Raw genomic sequence first — 18073 nt, 5'->3', positions numbered from 1 at the left:
AGTAAAACTAGCCTAGAGAAGTCAAAAAGATTTCACGCAAAATGTCGAAAAAGCGGCAAAAAGGTTAAAGCGAAAAAAAGTTCGACGAAGTAAAAAAAACATAGCAGGACAAGTCCTGACGTACAATTCAAAGAATTTTCATTGACTAAACAGAAAACTAGACCAAGAACGGACTATGACTGGATTGGGAAAACCATTTAGAAAAAAAAATCGATCCAACAAAATGAAAAACAGTAAAATTAAAAATCAATGTGAAATTGCCGCATGTGAACAAAAAACCCACTAGCGAGAAAGCGAATTTTTGTTCAAATACCAATTTCTCACTCTACTTTAAATTTAGAGCAAAAAAAATTCACGCCGCAAAACCACTCGGTTTTTCGCTCCACTTCCTGTTTCGGCGTGACCAAAATCACTACTCCAATTTGACTTCAAAAATCATGAAAATGTGTGAACAGATCTTAAAAAAAAGACAGCGCCCCAATACAATTCAAATTCTTTGAATTGTAAAAATAGAAGCGCTATAATAGCCGGCTGAAAAGATGAGGACGGCTATTAAACAGTACAAAAATATAGAAAGCAAATCATTGTCCAAGCACGTTTTTTTTGCACTCCACTTAAAAATGAGAGTTGAAACTAAATATTTTCAAGGTCAAAAACTCACTCTTTTCGCCCCACTTCCTCTTTCGGCGTAAACAGAATAAGCACTCAAATTTGAAAGATCTTAAAACATAGCTGCAAGATTGCCAACAAACAGCTGCGACAGTTTCGTAGAGCTCGAGTCTCAACGAGAATGCAAATAGCACCAAACAAATTCAGTTTCCAATACTAATTGCTCCGATGTCACATTCTGATTTAGAAATTGAATAACTTACAACTTCTCTCTAATAGCTTCCCCCAAATAACCATCAATTAGAGTGATAGATAATCAGTTGACCTGATCTTTTTCAATTAAAGAAAGCAAAAGAGCAAGTCAACTTTGACAGGGAGTTAAGTCGAGCGTGATGAAAAATTTAATCAAGTGAACAAACAACACTTGATACACAAGGGAGAAAATTGACGTCATACACTCATTTCAAACACAAAAGCACGGATGAATGAACAGAAAGATAACTTGAAGTGTCAGGTACGTCATCGGGTCTTAACAAAAAACTTGACGAAACAAAAGAAAAACATAGAAGTACTGAGCTCAAACACATTTCATTGAGTAAACAAAAAACTAACACTAATAAAATAAGCAAAAATTAGCATAGCCGGCAGATTGCCGGATAATAGCCGCCGTTGATACTGCTGATACTGATTAAGCTTGATACTGCGGTCAGCTACCAATCGCTCTAATGAACTTTGATAACCTAAAGTACTATGACCTAATGAGCGGGCTTTATCGGCTTATTCCGTTTCGTTTGATTCGTCTCTTTTGACTTTGACCAAATTCACTGCATTCTGTAATTCAATGCTTGAAAGCTTTTGAAAATCCATTCAGTTGAAACCGTGAGTGAGGTAAATCAGAAGCCAAATGTGAATACCGTGGCTTGTGTAAATCGAAAAACGTGATCAAAAGGTAAAGCGAATTTTAAAAAAGAGCGCCTAAATATTAGACGTTGAAACTTTTTAAAAAAATAAAACAGATGTTGAATTGCAATATGCGAATAAATAAACAAATTGAACAGCTCAGAACAAACTGTTCCCTAAAAATAAAAAAATATATTTTATTTTATAAACACATGTGCCATTAAAGCTTTAGATGTTTTCAGGTAAGAACAATAACTCTACAACCAAACCTTACAATTGAGTATGAAAAAACTCTGGAAGGCAAAAACCTGAAATGTCAAAAAACTGAAAAATTAAGGGAAAAATTATACTGTTTTCAACTAAAACAAACATCAAATGATAATAACAAAAATAAAAGACACTTCCACAAGAAATATTACCCCGGACACTAATAATTTGACAAAAAAACAGAAGCTAATAAAGAAGCGACCAAAACGGCGAAATTGCGAAAATGGGAACGTAATAATAGCCTGCTGAGTTATTGGCAGCTTATAATCAGAAGTTTCTCAGCAGAAGTCATTACAGCTGCCAGACAGTTCTGTTCGTCGTGTGATCATAGTGAGACCTAAATTAAACGTTTTCAATTGGCAAGCAAGTTTTTATCAGCGTGTTCTCAAAAAGTGTTCTAACTTAGCGCGCAGTTTCAGTTACATTCTAAAACAATACTTAATTCAGCTTCTAAACTAAAAGCTATTAAGCTTAATACTAATGTCAGCTAGCAATCACTCTAATGATTTTTGATAACCTAATGCTCTATGATTTAATGATCGGGCTTTATATGTTTATCCTGTTTCTTTTGATTTTGCTCTTTTCACTTGACTGTATTCGCTACATTGCGTAACTTAATGCGTAAAAGAATTTAAAATCCCTTTAGAGAAACAGTGAGTGAGGTAAGTCAGAAGTCAAGTGTGCAAATCGTGACTAAAAGGTAAAACGAATTAAAGAACATAGCAAGACAAATCCTGACCTACAATTCAAAGAATTCTCATTGAATAAACAAAAACTTGACCAAAACTGGACTATGAACGGCTTGCGAAAACCATTTAAAAAATCCGATCAAAAAAAATGAAAAAAAAAATTAAAGTCAAAATGCCGCATGTGAACAAAAAACCACTATCAGAAAAGCCAACTTTTTCTTAAACACCACTTCGCAAAATGATGCGAAAAATTAACGAGAAAAATTAATGCGAAAAAATTTCACACCGCAAAACTACTAGCTTTTTCACCTCAATTCCTGTTTCGGCGTGATCAAAATGATCATTCCAAATTGACTTCAAAATTATGAAAATGCGTAAACAGATCTTAAAAAAACATAGCCAGAAGACTCTAGAACCGCCTCAAAGAAGATATTGACTTAGACCACAGTCAACTAACCACCAAACAAAATTTGCCTCTACTCAATTTGCTTCTACTAAAACAAACCAAAAACAGAGTAAAAATAACACAATTTTTGTATTTTCTCAATCCGGTATTTTGCCACTGACTCTGTCGACTTTAATATAATTTTCCGAGCAATTGCCATTTAAAACATTTGAAAAGAATGAGAGACTGAAAAAAGCTAGACAAGTAAAAAAAAATCACGCAAATTTTGAATAAGCTGTGAACTAAGGTAAAGCGATATGAATTTAGATTAGACGAAACGAAGAAAAAAGGCCGCTATAGTAGTGAACTGAGAAGATGATGGAGGATAATACATTTCAAAAGAGAAGAAAATTCGAGCAAAAAATAAAACTTGATGACAAAATCTAAGAACTCGGTTTAACTTTTAAATAATGTTCTCTAAAACATGCGGAGTCTCAAAACAATATATTAACACACTTTGGGAAGCAGTTTATCTTTATTTGTCACCATCCACGCGAGAAAAAAGCTGAAAAACACTTAAAACAAGAAAAAGTATAAGCTACAGAACTGTTGAAAAAAACTGCAAATTGATTTTAATTTTATACACACAAATGCTATTAGACCTTTAAGTGTTTTTACGTAGTAACAATAACCCTACAACGAAACCTTACAATTGAGCATGAAAAATACACTGAAAGGCAGAAAAACGGAAATATGTCAAAAAAGCTGAAAAACTAATGGAAAAAATTAGACTGTTTTCTTCAACTAAAACAAACTTCAAGTGATAACAACACACATATTCGATTAACGTCGGGCGAATTGCTCTCAAACGACCGGCGAGCGGTTGGCTTCCTTCCTCAGTAGCTAGCCACGGTTTAGTCAGGCTAACAATAGCTTAATGGAAGGAAATCAAATTAAAACTTTAATTTTCATTTTGCTTATACCCCACGTTTTATCTGTAACTATATCTTAGTTGTCAATGGGAAACGGAATCACAACTATGGCTTTTACCTACTGTATGGTTTCGGTTTAGATTGTGATTTTAACTCGAGCTAAAGTCTCAACTTCAGCCAAAGTCAAACCTATGGTCTCAACCATAACAATAGATGAGGTTTATGCCAAAGCCCTAGCTTTGACGCACAGGGCACTTTTTACCGACTAATCGGTATAGGTCCATATCTAATCTATAGCGTAAGATCTCCATAAGAAAAATATAAAGATCTATCTATAGCATTAGATAAAGATAGGGATCTATTTATAATTAAAGATAAAGATAGAGATCTTTTTATAAAAAAAAAGATAAAGATCTGTTTATAATAAAAGATAAAGATCTATCTATAGCATAAGATAAAGATAACGATCTATCTATCAGTGAAACTGCTTCGCAGATAGCATAAGATAAAGATCTAAAGACAGAGATCTATTTATATTAAAATATAAAGATCTATTTTAATAAAAGATAAAGATCTATTTATCGCAGAGAGCATAAGATAAAGATCTATCTTTAGCATAAGATAAAGATAGAGATCTAATTATAATAAAAGATAAAGACAAAGACTTATTTACAGCATAAGACAAAGATAAAGATCCATCTATAGAATAAGATAAAGATCTATCTATAACATAAGATAATGATTATCTATAACATAAGATAAAGATCATAGGATAAATATCTATCTATAACATAAGATAAAGATCTATTTACAGTAAAAGATAAAGATCTAGCTATAGCATAAGCAAAGATCTATCTATAGCATAAGATAAAGATAAAGATCTATCTATCAGTGAAACTGCTTCGCAGATAGCATAAGATAGATCTATAGCATAAGATAAAGATCTATTTATAATAAAAGATAGATTTATTAATAGCATAAGAAAAAGATCTATCTATAGCATAAATAAAGATTTCTCTATAACATAAGATAAAGATCTATCTATAACATAAGATAAAGATCTACCTATAGCCTGGGATAAATAAAATAGTTTACCAAGATAGTTTACCAAATGGTCAATTTTTAATAAAATTTTATCTGCTGCCAATAAATGGTTAAAATTAATATTATTTTTTATTATTTTTTAAAAAATCTCTATTACATTGCTCAATTATAGCTAGCTCCATGCATCTTTTTAACATGGGTTGTAATATTGCCTCCAAAAATAAGAGGAGGATAATTACAAGTTTTATCTGACATGCATTGCTTAAATGTACTTTCATGCTTATCAAAAATATTATATTCTTATTAGTATTACATTCAATACATGTTTTTACACTCGTCTCCTGATTAAACTTATTTAGATATTTTCCTCTTCTTCTTCCTCATCTTTAGCTCTAGAGTTGTGGTGAAACATGGGCGAAGCCCCATCGTCAGCCCTCACGCTAGAGCTAGTATTATGGTGAATCATGGTCGAAGCCCCCCTCACCAGCCCTATCGCTAGAGTTAGTCCTTTTTTATGACAATCATTCATAATACAAACACCGCCAAATCGTTTATAATTACACCCATTACAATCTGTTATTATCTTATTATGGAAACCAGTGTATTGACCTTTTAATGTAAAATAAATCTTAAATTCTTTAACACTCTAAACATTTATACATTTATTAAAGGGACATTATTCCAATTAGTTTATTTACATGATCCCTTTGTGCTGTTAAAACCACCTGGTCCAGTTTCTTCTTCAAGCTCTCAAAAATATGTGAACACATCAAAAAAACAGCACACCAATACAATTCAAATTCTTCGAAATTGTAAAAAATTAGGAGCGCTATAGTAGCCGCCTGGAATTGAGTACGCGGCTATTAATAAGACCAACAGGACTAATGCAATCGCGGCGGTCCATTTAGTTGACGATGAAGAATACTTGAATTATTATTTTTTTAAAATCTGAAACATGTAAACTAAACTAACCACTTGGTTAATGTTACATGTTAGAAATTTATTAATCAAACATTATTTTCTAATTCATACCTAATTTTCTAATTGAATACCAAGAAATGTTCACCTTGTGTGCACTGCAGTTTGATGTGTGCCACTAATTGTGCCAATTCATCAACACTTTCATCTCCATCTCCGCCACTGCTGCTGGTGACTACGGATTCTCTCTTCTGTTTGTTGGCATTGACTGCAAAAGAGCTGCTTCTGGTTGCGAATCTCTTGTCAGTCGCGTCTGCACCCGCAAATGTCATGGATCTCGCTGATATGCGTGCCTTCCCACCCATTTCGGATGTCTGGCGCTCCTCTTGTTCTGCTGGCTGTACTATGTGGGGAGTTGAAACCCCAGTGCATTTTGCACTCAGACACCTACAGCCAGGGTGGACTGTGATCTTGCACAGGATGCAGATATGTCCCTGCCAGACTAGACCTTTGAGGACAAACCCACAAACTGCGCATGTGAACGTCTCCTTCTCAACCTGAAGAGACCATCGGAATTTAAAACTCTGCTGGATAATGGTCGGCAAACATACCGCCCAGATCTCAAGTCAATACAGGCCTCGAAATATAAAGAAAAAGCTATGTTTAACGCAGAAAAGTTTGTAAAACCGTTGCAAACTTTAACTTTACTCCAAATAGTCTTACTCTAGAAATAAATGCAGCCTAAAGGGTGCCGCATTTTATGACATTGAAGTTTGTGACAGTGAGTGTTTGCGTTAAGAGTGATTCTGACCTGGAAGGAATAGTACTCGAAAATGTGTCCATTGTGTCTCTCTGGATCCCTCTTGCACATGTCCACCACCTGGTCCAGTTTCTTCTTCCAGCTCTCAAAACTTCCCTCGGATGAGAATGTCAACACGTAGGATGTCTTGGACTGGAGTGACAGTCTGATGTTGGACACTGGGGTGTCACTGTTAGTCCCATGATGACTCTTACTTGACACGAAGTTGCCTGTCTCGTACTTGAGGGTGCTGTTCACTCCCATGCGAAGGTTGAGGATGGTGGTCTTGTTGAAGATGAGCTGCAACTCTGTTAAAGTGACATTGTACTTGTGGTACTTCTTAGACATCAGTCTGGAGGCTATCGACTTCTCGTTCCCAGTTTCTATCAACACAAAAAGCATCTCGTCTTTAATGAATCGTCCGTACTTCTCTAGTTCTTCCACCCTGTTGTAGTTGAGGGGAGTGTTCCTTCCTCCTGGTCCACCGTAATGGACACTGCCCGTGTGTTGTCTGACAGAAAAGGAGGCCCTGGCCTCCACTGAGTGACGATTAGAGGATTCTTTTCCCTGTTCTGAGAAAGAGAACCGTCTCTCCTCATCCTGTGACTGGCTACTCGACAAACCACTGCCAGCGGTTGCAGGATTTGGAGTCGTCTGGAAAGACAAAACGGTTTAATAACTGACTCTTTTACGGTTTTCAGCTACCAATCGTCAAATGAGTGCTGGATAAAATTTTAGCTCATCGGAGAAGGCGCAGCTAACGGTACCGGAGCTATCAATAATCATCATTATTATCATCAAACATAACCGACTAACGTCTGGCTAATTGCTCTCAAACAAACGGCGGGCGGTTAGCTTCGGTAGTGACCAGCTGGGACTTGAGATTTGGGTGGGGTGGGGGTTGAGAGTTGGGTCAACTATAAGATCCACCCTTCACAACAAATTTATGTTTGTTCAATAGTTTCGGTGAATTGCACACTTAACGACTAGAAAAGCGCAAGGCTATAAAAGAGCTGCTCAGCCACAATGCCCTCCGGTCTTAACCTGTTTATCCCCTTTTGAGGACAAAACGTTAAAAGCATCAGACGAAAAGTTAAAATCGTACAAGATGGAAAAAAACCTGTAGAATACCGCGAGAAACGACTTGAAGAGTTATGCGATATTCGATATCGAAAGAAATCAGTCTTCTTTCCATCGACTTGAGGTCTTGTAGGGGGGAGAGGGTTCGAACCAGAAGATTTATTAGGCTCTTATTTTTTTGTTTATGTTATTTCTGATTTAGTTAACAAAAAATAAGAGCCTAATAAATCTATAGAAAGTGAGTAGTATGCCTATCTGCCATATGACTGGGGGGTTCGAATCCCCTCCCTCTACAAGACCTCAAGTCGACAAAAAGTAGACTGATTTCTTTCGATATGAAAATTTGTTCAAGTTTCAGCAGTCTACAGTAGATCCCAGGTGCTAAACCGAATTCTGAACTTGAACAAATTTTTCGAAAGAAATCAAAATTTTGTCTGAATTGAGGTCTTGTAGAGGGTGCGGTTAGAAAACCCCCTTCCTCTAGAGTCATATGGCAGCTCCCATTTGTTGGAAGATTAAAGAACTCCAACTTGGGAAAATTCCCAAATTTTCAAAAAAAATTTGCGACTTTTTTAAAAAATTTGAAGTCTTAAAAACGTAAGAAATAGATTTTGAGCTATAAAAGAGCACTCAAAAGAGACGTTTTGTAAAGTTCACTTTTTTCACCTTAGCACTATGGGCGATTGAAACGGTAAAAAAAAACATTGAGAAAAAAGTTGTGTCCAAAATGGTCTGAAATGCACTTTGTGCTCTAAAAGAGCACTCCAAAGTTATTTATTTGTTGACTTCAGTTTCTTCAGCTAGGCAAGAGGAGGGCAGCAAAAAAATAGTTGATCAACAGTATTTTAATCTTTGTACTTTTTCGAAACTTTCAAAGATGTACTGAACCAAAATCTAAAACAAAACATAGCTGGCAGATTGCCAGAAAATAGCCGCAATAGCTTCGTACATCTGCAATCTCAAAAAGATAGTACAAGAAAAACGAAAAAGAACTTTTTCATTAATTGCTGAGATCTTATATTTTGATTATGAATCTGTATTATTTATTGCTGCTTCTATAAGCTGCTCTTAAATAACTTTCAATTAGAGTGACACACACTCACTTAACCTTATCTCTATGAATTAAAGTCAATTTCAAGGTCAGGAAGTCATTTTTGAGAGTGAGGTAAGTCAAGTGTGACCAAAAATTTAATCACACGAATGAATAAAAAACTCGCTCCATAAAGAGTGAAAAATGACGTCACGAACGCGATTCAGTTGAAATTGCACGATCGATTAACAAAAAGCAGATTTGAAGTGGATGTGACGTCATATGATCGCAAAAAATCTTGACGACGAAATAAAAGAAAACCAAGAGAAGGCCAATAATAGCCCCAGCTATCGCTGTGCGGCTAATAAACAAATACCAAATCAGTCAGTCTCAGAGTCATCTATATAAGCACGAGTGCGTTTTATGAACAGTATAGGGGAAACCTCACTGCTTTGCAATATTAACTCTTGTACTTCTTCAGAAATTGGTGATAAAATCTCGCGGCTGTTTGTTTCTTTGTCTGTTTTTTATTGTTAGCCTCTTCTTCTGATAATCTTTTAACGAAAAGTTTACGGTTGATGTACTGGAAGCACCTGTAGTCTGCAGCTGAGTGCTGAAACTTGAATAAAATTTCATTCCGAAAGAAATCAGGAATTTGGTCGACTTGAGGTTCGAAGGGGGGTACTTGGTGAGGGTATAGGTAGGTAGAAGGCGGGGTGGGGGCGGGGTAGGTACGTAGGTGGTAGGTGGTGGGGTTGTTTTTAGTTTGCATAGGGAGGAGGGACTGTTATGTGATAAAAACTTCTCAAATTTACCTTTTGGCCTCAAAATTTACCGGCAGTTTCTAGTAATTGTACATTAGAAACTAAGCTGATGTTCAATGTTCGAAAAGAGAAGTCAAAGTTCTAAAGCCGAATCTAATATTCAAAAAGAAAGAAGCAAAAATTCAAGTCATGAATAACCTTACTTCAGCGATAAAAAAACATAGCTGGCAGATTGCCAGAAAATAGCCGTAATAGCTTCGTAGATCTGCAGTCTAAAAAAACAGTAAAAAAGACCGTCCAAAAAAATCGTCTTTCCATTGAAGGCTGATATTTTGATTAAAAATATGTATAAGTTTTTGCTGCCTCTATTAGCTGCTCTCAAATAACCTTCATTTAGAGTGACACACACTCATTTGACCTTATCTCTTTGAATTAAATTAAATAAAAGTCAATTTCAAAGTGAGGAAGTCATTTTTGTGTGCAAGGTAAGTCAAGTGCGACCAAAAATTTAATCACGCAAATGAACAGAAAGAACTCGCTCCACTAAGAGCGAAAAATGACGTCACGCGCGCACTTCAGTTGAAATTGCATGAACGAATGAAAAAAAGCAGATTTGAAGTGGTTGTTTCATTGAATCAAAACTTAGAACTACTCTACTCGACCAGCAGATCAAATCCACGATGCCAGCTAAAACACAAACAAATTCAAAAATTATCACCAAAAAACAGAAAAACAATCAAACTAAACAAATGTATAATCATTGCTAAAACTTTTAAGCTTTTACCCCTAAGGCAAAATTTGATCCCTTTAAATATATCTATTTCAAGAATAAAATCAAAACCAAATTTTATTTCTGAAATTGGTGCAGTATTATATCTGCAAGGCCTGAAATAAATGATTGGCCCTTGAAGATCGATTAACTCGAAAATGACCAAAAAATTTAAAAAAAAAATGAAATCAATTGCAAACTTCAATGAAAGGCTGCTGAAAGTCGCGATATTATTATCTTCAGAAGCATTTCTTAAGAAATGATTCTAGTGTCTCTAGAGGCTATCCAGTAAACCAATTCCAAGCCTTAAAAAATTAATTGGTTCAAAGATCGATGCAGTAACTTTAAAAAACTTCAAAAAACAGAAATTTGTGCTATTAAAATGTTGAAAACCATCCAATTACCCCTAGAAACTATTTAATAACATACTATCAAACCCTGTATTAGGTTATCTGGCTACTCAGGCAAAAAAAAAACTGAATAAGAGACAAATGTTTTGAAAAAAATTAAATAACTTGCAAGTTTTATCAGAAAATTTTCGAAATTCGAAAGGTTACATTGTTGAAAACAACTCCAGTGAAACTAACAACTATGCAGTAACTTTTTCAGACCGTGGAATAGGTTTCCTGGCACTTGAGAATGGACAAACATCAAAAATTGTCAAACTTTATTAGGAAACCTCAAAAAAATTGCAGATTTTATTTTAAAAAATGCTAAAATTCGAGACATTAAAAAGTTTAAAACCACTCCATTATTACTAGAAACTATACAGTGCCCTATTATCAAACCTTAAAGGAGATTTGCTGGCCCCTAAAGCTGGAAAAAGGCAAAAAATGACAAAAATTTTCAAAAAAACTTGAAAAAAATTGCAAAAACTGGTATCATTTTGTGTGTCTGTGTTTGTAATACCAAAACATATAGCTCATAAAATGGTCATAACAGGCAATTTTGTTTCACAAAAGGCCTTCATCAATTTTTAAAAACTTCAATCTAAGACTAATCAAACAAAAAACTCAAAAAAATCATAAAAAACATGAAAAATTGCACCATTTTGAGCCCAAAAACTCCTAAAAATGACCTTTTAACCTTGAATTGAGGCCATCCGAGCAGCCGCAACACTCTAAGCACCTGAAGGACTACTAACGTCCACTTTGGGCCTCTAATGAAACTTAATGCCCGCTGGGCTTTACCTGTTTATCCCGTTTTGAAAGATCAAAGTCATTGAAAAATGGGTGAACACATCTTTAAAAAAACACAGCGCCCCAATACAATTCAAATTCTTTGAATTGTAAAAAAAACACAGCGCTCCAATACAATTCAAATTCTTTGAATTGTAAAAACAAGAGAAGGCCAATAATAGCCCCAGCTATCGCTATGCGGCTATTAACTAGAATACCAATACTCCTCTTCGAGACGTAGAAATACAGCAGGACTAATATAATTGCTGCAACTTCGTTTGAGAGCACTTAATTAGGCAAAACTTATCTTAGAATACAGAAAGGAATGGTGATTTGCCATCCACAAGTTCAGTCGGAGCCATTAGTTGCAATTCGAGTTATTAAATGTTTCTATCAACGTTTACACGAATTCTTCAGAAAGACACTTACCAACGTACCATCTTATCCAATAATGTTTTCGCTGGTACTGCTATACCTTTTCAGCTACAAAACATTGTGTTTTGCTATTCCAGGACCAATAAACAACTTACCGTTTTTATATTATTGAGAATTGATTAATTAGGAATAATGTACCTCTTCCAGAATGCCCACTCTAGCCAGTACTTTTGGAAGGGTGCTTGAGCTCATTTCCTCGTCTGCTTTCACCAGATTCAGATGATCTGTCACGTGTTTCCACGTCTGTAGGGCACACGACACCACCTATTAAACACAAAATATCTCTTAAGAGAAGTTAAACATTTCTGTCACGCCGATAAAAAAACGACACCAGAAGCCGGAAAAAATTGTGACATTTTGTCCTCCTAACAAGAGCTATGGATTCAAAAATGAATACTGATGATGATAAAAACGACAAAAATGGGATATTTCATTATTTGTGATCTCAGAAAATGCAATCCACTCAGCATCAATATAAGTTTTATTAAACATCAGGTTTAGAAAACTGTGGGAATTTGAGGGAGAAAGCAACCTGTATCTTGTTGTCATCGAATGTCTTCTCCACAGCATCCAGAAGAGTCCTGAGTAGGAGTGGATATCGACAGAATCTCTGGAAGGGCTGCTTGAAGTTGGTCTTGATGTCGAAGGACTTGCTGCCCTTGCTGGCTGCTCTGTCATCGGCTTTGTTGAGAATGGCCTGTTTGTCTTCGGTCAGATTGGCCAACACACTGTCTAACTTCTCCTGTGCTCTGTTGTAGTTCTTCAAGTAGCTTGTGTACAGTCTCACTAGAATCTTCATCCTCTCTGGTCTCATGCACACCTTGGCAAATGCCACTATGTTTCCCTGTGCCTCGATCAAGTCACTTAGAAAGGACAGGTGAGCTGCAGAGAGGTCTCCTATCTTGGTGTCATCCAGGATCTCCCTCACCACATCCTCTCCAATCCCTATTTTCCTCATTGACGCCCTACACAAACAAAACAACAGGTAAGACCTATTGTGCAATCTACCTTTAAGTGCAAGTATTCTATACACTCCAGCGAGAGCAAGAATCTGTTGAAAACCTTATTTAATACCAGCCATGAAAACCACGAATCAAGAGAAAATTTATCACTCATATTCAGTGAAATTCACGAAAATCGAATCCGACATTATTTTCTGGAGGATTTTAATTATAATTTATTCACTTAGTTAACATTCATCGCGGGTTGATTAAAACTTAATCCATTGTTTCATCTTAAATTTGAATTACAGCAATTCCCTATTTATTGACTCGTGCACGTGCCGCTAGCTAGATCTCTTCATTTAATCTTTCTTCAAAGTTAATATTTTAACTGTATTTAGTTTTAACCAATAGGTTTCCGATCTTACTAAAACAAAACTTTCATAAGAGCGTGGGAACTGAAAAAATTTCAAAATTTCAGGATGCTAAAAATTTATAAAAGGAAAAAGAAAAGAATCATTTAACTTCTTTTTTCTTTTAATTCTTCTTCAATTGTTAAAACACTACTATATCTTTTAAAAAAATAAAGTACCTCGTAGTTAATTACCGTGGTTTTATTGAATCTCAAAAATGAATCCAAACGAAAGCCGGGTTACACCTGCTGTGCTAGAAAACTATAGAAAACAATTTTTCTAAAGAACAGAGAAACGAAAAAAAACCGATGTGCATCGTTTATTTTTCTGCCGATATCTCTGGCTAACTGAAAATTATATTGTGTGCAAATTAGGATCTCTATTTTGCAGACCGTTCATTCAACGGAGGCATCATAAAACCAAAATAACTTTTTTATCCAGGAAAGACAAAGGTCAGAGAAATTGAAAAAAATTAATTCAGTTTTGCCGATTTCTGTTGGCACTTAAACTGATCCTGAAACCAACATCCCATAGTTCTTTGAGAAATTGATTTCATTAAAAACTCAACGAATTGACAATATTTTCTATAAGTGAGACCAGAACAACAAAAATTTCTTTTCGTAAAGGGAAGAGCTCTCTATTTGTTCCTTTTTTATTTATTGATTGTTCATGACACCTTCAACTAATTTACTGATTTGTTAATTCCACTGGCTTTCACTTTTTCCACTGGCCAACATCTCATAGTTCTTTGGGAAATTGATTTCATTAAAAACTCAACGAATTGACAATATTTTCTATAAGTGAGACCAGAACAACAAAAATTTCTTTTCGTAAAGGGAAGAGCTCTAGATTTGTTCCTTTTTTATTTATTGATTGTTCCTGACACCTTCAACTAATTTACTGATTTGTTAATTCCACTGGCTTTCACTTTTTCGCCAAACATGTAAATTAATAATATAAACCAAAGGTTAAAGTTTACATGCCTTCAGAATAGGCAAGAATTTAACTGTATACACTTAGATACTTAACTTTTAGTTCAAAGGTTTCGTAAAGGGGTGCTTCTCTACGTTCTTTCCCCAATTACGCAAATTTTCAAATCGCTGCAAAACGATCCTACATCACAATCGGAGTCTTCCATGCATCCGAACTGTCGCTTGATTGCAGCTCCTCGACGTCTGACGCAAATCTTCCTGGGATTGCAAGACTTCCCGGGCTTACAATCTTCATCTGTCATACAACCTGTCTTCCCTGTTGCTTCTATAGAGGTCAGAAGGACAATGGCATTGCATATAATTGCAACTGCGAATTTTTAAACCATTTTCAATTCTTGATTTGAAGAAAAGACAACGTAACCGTGTTAACTTTAGCTCACTTGAAAGGATTTTATTAAACCAAAATGTCGAGCAGTCTCCAGTTTATATTAGATTAGTAAAAAAATACATCCAATCAGAAAAAAATTTCAGAAAAATAGAAATGCAATTTTCTATTAAACATCGGCGCAAGTTCACAAACATAGCCGGCAGATTGCCGTAAAGTAGCCGCGATACACGCTTGTGACCTTCCATGAACTGAAACAACTAAAGAAATATGATAGACAGATCGACCACCAGTCCTTTAATAGACCACTAGATTTTTTGGGTTAGAATCGTACTGTCAATTTTACGACACATACGGTCTATAAGGAAAAAACCCTAAAGAGCTTTTTTTTTAAAAATATTCGAAATCAAAAACTCAAGAATAATACTCAAGGATTAGGGCATATAAGTGAGGTAAGTAATTGAAAAAGTCAATTCCAAGAAGTCAGGGTAAGACGAAACAAAAATCTGTTAGAAGAAATAAAAAACATAGCAGGACAAGTCCTGAAACACAATTCAAAGAATTGAGTTGAAAAGCTAGAAGTACTCTACCTGACCAGCAGATCAATTGAACAATGCCAGCCAAAACTCAAACCAAATTATCTAAAAAAACAGAAACTAAAATAATCAAACAAACTAAACAAAAATATACTCATTGCTAAAACTCTTGAAGCTTTTACCCCTAAGGCAAAATTTGATCCCTTTTATCTATCTCAAAAATATGTTTGAAACCAATTATTGTTTCTAAAATTGGACCAGTATTATCTCTGCAAGACCTGAAAAAAATTCGTTGGAACTTCAAGTCGAAAACGACCAAAACATTTTTTTAAATAATGAATATGGTTTTCGCTGGTGCTGCTATACCTTTTCAGCTACCTAACATTGTATTTAGCTATTCCCGGACCAATAAACAACTTACCATTTTTAAATTAATGTGAACTGATTAATTAGAAAACATAGCCGGCAGATTGCCGGAAAATAGCCGCGATAGACGCTTGTGGCCTTCCATGAATTGAAACAACCAAAGAACTAAGATAGATAGATCGACCACCAGTCCTTTAAAAGACCACTAGGGTTAGATTCGGACTGTCAATTTTATGACACAAGGTCTATAAGGAAAAAGTGCTCAGAGAGCTTTTTCAAAAATGATATTCAAAATCAGAAAAACAAGACTAATACTCAAGAATTAGGGCATATAAGTTTGGCACTACTTAGACGCACACTATTGATCTTTAACTAAAATGTTCAAAAAATTCAAAGTTCCATAAGTGAGTTCAGAAGTCATTTTTTAGTGAGGTAATTCACGCAATTGACCTAAGATGCAGAAATGACGTCACGCACACAAATTTCAACTGCAAAGCAGTCGAACTCACTGAAGTCATTGAAGAAGTCAATTCCAAGAAGACAGGTCGTAAGAATCATCGATGGAGACGACGAAAAAAAAAACAGAGCAGGACAAGTCCTGACGTACAATTCAAAGAATTTTCATTGACTAAACAAAAACTAGACCTAAGACGGACTGTGAATTAATTGGGAAAACTGTTTCCAATAAATCAGATCAAAAACATTTAAAAAAAAAACGCAACTCAATATAAAAATGACGCATGTGCTCAAAAAACAACTAGCGAGACAGAAAAATTCGGTTGAAACAAAAAACTAGGCCTAGAATGAACGGCAAGAATGGATTGCAAAAACGGCAAGAATGGAATGCAAAAAAGAATGGATTGCAAAAATCGATAAGAAAAATCGAAAAAACAGTAAAAATCAAAGTGAAATTACCGCATATGAACAAAAATCAACTAGCGAGAAACCGAGTTTTTGTTCAAACACCGTCTTCTCACTCTACTTTAAAATTAGAGTGAAAAAATGCACGCCGCAAAACCACTCGCTTTTTCGACTTTTTGACTCAAAAAATCATGAAAATGTGTAAACAGATCTTAAAAAAACATAACCGACTAAACGTCGGAAGAATTGCTCTCGAACGACTAGTGCGAGCTCTAATCAATTGCAGCCTGCTTCAGTCGGGCGGGGGGAGGAAGGAGGGAGGGGGAGCCTAGAAGGGACTAGTAAGTTCAAAAGGGACTAGTAAGTCTTCAAATAACCACATAAGAGGTTAACATATACCACTATTAATATTTAAAGTAAAAAATGCCACCAGTTTCGGCGCACTTTTCATCTGACTTTCAGTATTACATTGCTGCCAATGGAGTTCAACTGCTTGAAATTGTGGTTGAGAGGGAATTTTAGATCACGCGAAACGCAAAAAAATAAGTGCGTAAAAGTCACTCGAAAAGTCAAAATTGTCAAGCAAAAATTTTGCATAAAAAGACACGTTTACAATAATTGCTATGGACTTCGTTCAAGAGCAATTAAAAACATAAGAGAATACCTACTTCAGAAAAGAACAAAAATTTTTCATTTTTTAAATTAAGAGATTTGAATTGACTTGGATGTTGATGCATGCACTCTGCAGCTATCTCACATTGATTAGCAGTCCCATTTATCGTTAGTCATATAGGAATACTTTCAATGTTTTCAAAGTTACTTTTTAGTCAACCACAAAACTATTTCGTCTTTTCTGAAAAACGCTAGCCAGAACTTTTCTCCAGTTGCTTAAGGTCAACACAAGACTTTTACCTCAAGTATTCACCAAGGGATACTTTTTACCAGCATCAGAAAAAGAGAACTTCGGAAGAAAAGACGAAAAGATTATAATTTCAACTTTTCTCCGTTCTTTCAACCGAAGCTTGATTTGCTTTAAAACATAATTTCTGCAATCATCCAAAACTGAATTAGTAGTGAAATCGTATGAGACAGCAATCGTAACTCGTTTGAGAGCAATTAATTATTTTTAAAAATTTTTCAAACAAAAACAAAAAATAACATTAAACTGACTGACAAAAACTGAAATAGCATGTGAAAATTTATTTTCCGTTGCGACACCAAAAAACTACCAACAAAAACTACTAATAGCTTGTAATAAAATAGTTTGCAACAAAAGATAACCATTTGACCATTACAATTACCATAGATTACAATTACCATTACAATTATAGATTACCATTACAATCTAATAAAAATTGTTTTACAAAGATAAATCAGAGGAAACGGTAATCAAACGAGGAAAAGACAAAATAGAAAAAAAGTATTCTCTTCTCTACGAAATGCTAAAATCCATCAATGCAACCATTGTTCTGAGAAAATGTTGCATCTTCTGGCAAATCATTCACTGTTAATTGTCTTGTAGAAATGATAAACAAGTTAGAATTTTCAAAGAATAGAACACCCAAAAATTAACAAATTGTACAATTTACTTTGGTGAAACGTGCCATGTCTATCCTCCAAGTGTAACTTAACAGTAGCAATACCTATAGAATAGCTTCTAGCCCGAGAAAACTACAGTGAGAAGCATAAAATCAGAAATAGACAAAAACAACTTTTAAAAAACGTCAAAAATCAGTAGACAATTGTTGAAAATTACTCAATTTTCTTCATTTAAAATAACTCAAGAATCAATAAATTTGAAAGCCGACTAAAACTTTTCCAAAACCTGCCACAAAACTAC

General features: G+C 35.0%; 1 protein-coding gene across 1 annotated transcript in view; it reads right to left on the bottom strand.

The window, feature by feature from the left end:
* LOC142351029 (proto-oncogene vav-like) overlaps window positions 1-18073 on the bottom strand; it is a 198412-nt gene that overhangs the window by 15528 nt on the left and 164811 nt on the right. Inside the window, exons 7-10 of the mRNA XM_075403089.1 lie at window positions 12332-12764; window positions 11938-12063; window positions 6556-7197; window positions 5893-6301 (exon numbers count right to left, since the gene is read on the bottom strand). Of these exons, the coding sequence (XP_075259204.1) occupies window positions 5893-6301; window positions 6556-7197; window positions 11938-12063; window positions 12332-12764 (1610 nt within the window). The remainder of the gene's footprint in view (window positions 1-5892; window positions 6302-6555; window positions 7198-11937; window positions 12064-12331; window positions 12765-18073) is intronic.

This window comes from Convolutriloba macropyga, chromosome 12, assembly GCF_964194025.1.
Source record: "Convolutriloba macropyga chromosome 12, txConMacr16.3, whole genome shotgun sequence".
Classification (NCBI taxonomy): Eukaryota; Metazoa; Xenacoelomorpha; order Acoela; family Convolutidae; genus Convolutriloba; species Convolutriloba macropyga.
This window is presented reverse-complemented; position numbering and strand designations above follow the sequence as displayed.